Source organism: Etheostoma spectabile, chromosome 23 (assembly GCF_008692095.1).
Source record: "Etheostoma spectabile isolate EspeVRDwgs_2016 chromosome 23, UIUC_Espe_1.0, whole genome shotgun sequence".
Lineage (NCBI taxonomy): Eukaryota > Metazoa > Chordata > Actinopteri > Perciformes > Percidae > Etheostoma > Etheostoma spectabile.
In genome coordinates, this window is record NC_045755.1 from 847,602 (window position 1) to 852,739 (window position 5,138).

At 42.3% G+C, this 5,138-nt stretch overlaps 1 protein-coding gene across 1 annotated transcript in view; it reads right to left on the bottom strand.

Moving 5' to 3' along the window:
• Positions 1 to 628: 628 nt before the first annotated feature.
• The window catches only part of LOC116673146 (sorting nexin-4), a 12,489-nt gene continuing 7,979 nt past the window's right edge, over positions 629 to 5,138 (bottom strand). Inside the window, exons 11-14 of the mRNA XM_032505314.1 lie at positions 3,443 to 3,542; positions 2,716 to 2,861; positions 2,491 to 2,605; positions 629 to 2,396 (exon numbers count right to left, since the gene is read on the bottom strand). Of these exons, the coding sequence (XP_032361205.1) occupies positions 2,349 to 2,396; positions 2,491 to 2,605; positions 2,716 to 2,861; positions 3,443 to 3,542 (409 nt within the window). The 3' untranslated portion in view covers positions 629 to 2,348. The remainder of the gene's footprint in view (positions 2,397 to 2,490; positions 2,606 to 2,715; positions 2,862 to 3,442; positions 3,543 to 5,138) is intronic.

Genomic DNA, 5,138 nt, shown 5'->3' on the forward strand with positions numbered 1-5,138 from the left:
AGGGTCCTCCACAGAAGGACCCCTAATACGCACGCACACAGACACGTTGCCAAAGACTGTTAAACAGGAAGCCGCGCCCCACCACCCAGCCAATAGAAATAAGATGTTAAGGTGATATGACCCGCCTTGTGATGCTTTTGACCAATAGGGCTCCTTAAGAGAACCCCGTATATAAGGCAAGGTACGCCATTGTTTCAGTGCCTTTTGTGTGAACCTCTGAACTAGTCATGTTCCATTGAGACCCGTGCACGTATTTATTGTCCGGAATGCATTGCTCTGTTTTATTAATAAATCCTTTTGGTATACTTAATCAAAGCTAGAGTGATTCCTTAGCTATTTGAGTCCCGACGTTTGGACCCTCCAAGTGGAATTCGCAACAATTAAGAGAGAAACTGTAGTAAGCTGATAAGCATTATGTTCATGTTTTCTGTTCATGTTCTATAAACTAAGCACATTCTATACCAAATATTTCTAAACATCACTACAAAATTCCTCTACCAGTCAGAGGTGTTGATGTTCTGTAATGTGTGTGTGTGTGTGTCAAATGAAGCTATTTCTAGATTCTAAAAAATAATGCATATTTCGAAATCAATGGTATGTATTTAAAATACACAAAAAAACAAATACGGTCAGTAGTGTAACACATTTTTATTCAAATAAATAGAACAAGCAAAAGCTACACATCCAAATTGAGGATTTAAATTTGAAGCATAAAAGGGTATGGACACACAAAGCTTATTGCTGGCAAGCGTCGAAGACAGGAAATGAAAAGTTATTTAACCAGTAAGACAAACCAGTCATTAAATGAAGATTAAATTCAACTAAACTAAATAAAATACTTTTATTGCCATGTCTTTCAAATCATTGCCCTGGACATAATCAATACTCAATACTCAGCACTCTCTTCCCTTTGATTGATTCATGAATCATGAATGCAAGCAATTACCTCGTGGCAGAGGAAAATAGAGGAAATGTAATGCCATGTGTGTTTTTTTTAATAAGTATCATAATTTCATTTGTTTTTACCACAATATACACACTCCTGAATGCTAAATGAGCACTATACATGTACATGTTTAGCTCAAGTTGTATTCACACCTGTAGTTCAGTTAATTTGGTTTAGACCAGGGAGAAATAGGAGAAATTGCGGCTTTTTAATTCTGGTCCAATTTGGTTGACTGAGCCGTGTTTCCATGGTAACAATCAAGGACACCTGTTCACCAGTGGCACCAAAATACAAAAGAAGAAAACATGGCGTGTAATTTGTGGTTGCTTAACAATGTTGTAGAGCGAGTGTAGAAAAAGAAGCGGGTTGTTTGAGATCGCAGTAATTTGTTGGAAATAGACAGCAGTGAAAACATTCTTTTCATGAAGCCACTGCATCTCATATGCATTGTAACTGCACTAGGCTAATGGGAGTTTTGTACTGTTACACAAAATGTTCTCACTTTTTGCTAAAGTAAACAGGGCCCAGAGGTTTGACAGGTTTCAGTTTGATAAAAGTCATTGCGAATGAGTCCTACTTCATAAAGATATTCAAGTATAAATGTTCTTAGGGGTCCTATTTTAACAATGTAAACGCACAACATGAAGCGCCTGGCGCAGGTGTGTTTAGGGCGTGTCCAAATCCACTTTTGCTAGTTTGACGGCGGAAAAAAGGCTGTGTGCGCGCCGGGCGCATGGTTCAAAAGGGTTGTAGGTGTGTTTTGTGCTGTGCATAAGCCTGGACGCATTTTACTAACGCGCTGTTAAAATATCAATGAAATGCTGCGCCAATGACTTTAGACCAGGTTTTCTTTTTGGTCAATGGCGCAATCCCTTCCCGCTGCCTCAAGATACCGATACATCAAGAATGCACCTGAACGCACCTCTCTGTAAGACCAGCATGGCCATGGGCGCAGGTGCATTTGCTTTTTAAACGACGCGGGCGCTGGACGGTCTCAAAACATCAAAGACAGTTGCGTTGGGCCTTACGCCGCGTTGTGCCGGGTGCAAGATCGGGCCCTAGATGTCTGTCTGAAGTCAAAATTTATTTATGAGAAACAAGCCACTGTTTTTAAACTGCTTATTTATCTTGTATAACCATGCCATGGTCTCCAGTGTCTCACTCATGTGCTTGGTGTGATCCACCACCACTTCCCTTTTCACTCCACAACACGTTAACAGTGGATAGAAATTACTACAGGCCATTAGTTGCATATGAACTTGTTTTGTGAAAATACTTGAAACTACATCCTCTTTATACGCACGTTGTTTGTAAACCATAGCCACAAGACATTGGCATCAATTTCCAGCATCCACAGCTGAGCATTACTGAGGGTGGAAGTCCTTTGAATATGGTTTCACCATTACATCTTGAGGAAACATTCTTTGGCATTGCTCCACATCTGTATTCCCTGAGGGAGAGAGAGGAAAAAGAAACAGTTTTTGAGGAACATGACCGGTCCAGTTTTGCTGTAACTTTTAGACAGCTGATGTGCTCTTCTGTACCTTTTTGCACATGCTGATTTGCATGACAGCATAGTTGATGAGCGCTTCCCGCAGATCTTTGTCCTTCTGCTCCTTAAAGCGCTGCATATCCACCCACGCCCTTTCAACATGCTCTCTGCAGTAAAACAGATCCAATGAAGCACACAGGCAAAAACTGGCAAATATATTATGGATAATCATGGACAGAACATTTTTCTGGCTGCTTTCACAAACAATCTGACTCACTTGCACTCCACTCTTTTCTCCTTGACGCTGTCTTCCCCCTCTGCTATTAGCTCCTCCAGCAGCTTGATTCTGGCCTCCCTCTGCACAGGTGCCTCTTGGCCAAAAAGCTTGTTGGTCATGCCTTTGAAGGAGAACGTCCGCACAATCTAAGGATGGCATAAATAGAGAAACCAATTCAGTTTGGAAGTTGTTAACATCTGCCTTAACTGTCTTACCTGTGTTTGACATGAAAAAATCAGCAATCACTGCTTAAGAATAAGGGCAGATTTATGCTTCTGCGTGGGCTCTACGCAAAGCTTTTGCCATAGCCTACATAAGTGGCCTTAGGTATGTACTTGTTTGCTGGTGTCTGCGTCGTTCTAGCGTGTCTCTTTAAGACAATAGCAGGGCCGGCATGTAGCGAGTGAGAGAGTGAAGGTGGGATTAGTTTGAAGTTTCGAGTAGCAACTCTAGAGTTATAATGAGAGAAACAAAGTGTCTCCCCTGTGCTTCCTGACCACGGTTGGAAATCTGTAGCAGGACAGGTTAATCTTTTCATGTTGTTCATGGAGAAGGAGAAACAGGAAATGAGTTGGGGGAAATGAGACGCTACCAAGAAACGGCCAAGCGGACCAATCTCAGTTGTTGTGTTCTGCATCACGTGTAGTAGCATTTTTTGAGAGATGCACGTCCATTCAACGCAGAAGTAATAAATTGGCCTTAACAGACGAAACAAAAGTAAGTGTACCCCTGTAGTCAGCTCCTCATGTTGCTGCTTCTTTGAGATGAGGTCCTGGGAGGCCATCTCAAACTCAAACTGGGTCAGCTCGTGTTTCCTGCACACTGCCCTGCCAAAGCAAAGTGTTCTACATAATATCATGCTGCTCTTATGCTCTAATACAAGCGTTTGGCATAGCCATACAGTGGTGTGAAAAAGTGTTTGCCCCCTTCCTCATTTCCGGTTCCTTTGCATGTTTATCACACTTAAGTGTTTCGGAACATCAAACCAATTTAAACAATAGTCAAGGACAACACAAGTAAACACAAAATGCAATTTGTAAATGAAGGTGTTTTATTAAAGATGAAAAAAATCCAAACCATCATGGCCCTGTGTGAAAAAGTGATTGCCCCCTAAACCTAATAACTGGTTGGGCCACCCTTAGCAGCAACAACTGCAACCAAGCGTTTGCGATAACGTGCAATGAGGCTTTTACAGCGTTGGAGGAATTTTGGCCCACCATCTTTGCAGAATGTCCTAATCAGTTACATTAGAGGGTTTTCGAGCATGAACGGCTTTTTAAGTCATACCACAACATCTCAATAGGATTCAGGTCAGGACTTTGGCTAGGCCACTCCAAAGTCTTGATTTTGTTTTCTTCAGCCATTCGGTGGTGGACTTGGGTGTGTTTAGGATCATGTCTGCTGCAGAACCCAAGTTCGTTCAGCTTGAGTACACGAACAGATGGTCGGACATTCTCCTTTGGGATCTCTTGGTAGACAGCAGAATTCATAGTTCCTTTTATCACGGCAAGTCTTCCAGGTCCTGAAGCAGCAAAACAGCCCCAGACCATCACACTACCACCAACATATTTACTGGTGGTATAATGTTCTTTTTAGAAATGCAGTGTTCCTTCTACGCCAGATATACTTGGACACACACCTTCCAAAGAGTTCCATTTTGTCTCATCGGTCCACAGAATGTTGTCCCAAAAGTCTTGGGGATCATCAAGATGTGTTGTGGAGAAATTGAGACGAGCTGTGATTCTTTTTGCTCAGCAGTGGTTTCTCCTTGGAACTCTGCCATGCAGGCCATTTTTGCCCAGTCTTTTCCTGATGGTGGAGGCATGAACGCTGACCTTAACCGAGGCAAGTGAGGCTGCAGTTTTTGGAAGTTGTTGTGGGGTCTTTTGGGACCTCTTGGATGAGTCGTCGCTGCGCTCTTGGGGTAATTTTGGGCGGCCGGCCACTCCTGGGAAGGTTCACCACTATCCATGTCTTCGCCATTTAGATAATGGCTCTCACTGTGGTTCGCTGGATTCCCAAGCTTTGGAAATGGCTTTATAACCCTTTCCAGATGATAGATCTCAATTACTTTCTTTCTCAATTGTTACTGAATTTCTTTGGGTCTCGCATGATGTGTAGCTTTTAAGGATCTCTGGTGGACCTTACTGTGTCAAGCAGCTCCTATTTAAGTGATGCCTTGATTGTGAACAGGTGTGGCAGTAATCAGGCCTGGGTGTGGCTAGAGAAATGTAATTCAGGTGTGGACAACCACAGTTATAGTATGTTTAACAAGGGGGGCAATCACTTTTTCACACAGGGCATGATGGTTTGGATTTTTTTTCACCTTTAATAATAAACAACTTCATTTACAAATTGCAAGGACAACTTGTGTTGTCCTTGACTATTGTTTAAATTGGTTTGATGTTCCGAAACACTTAAGT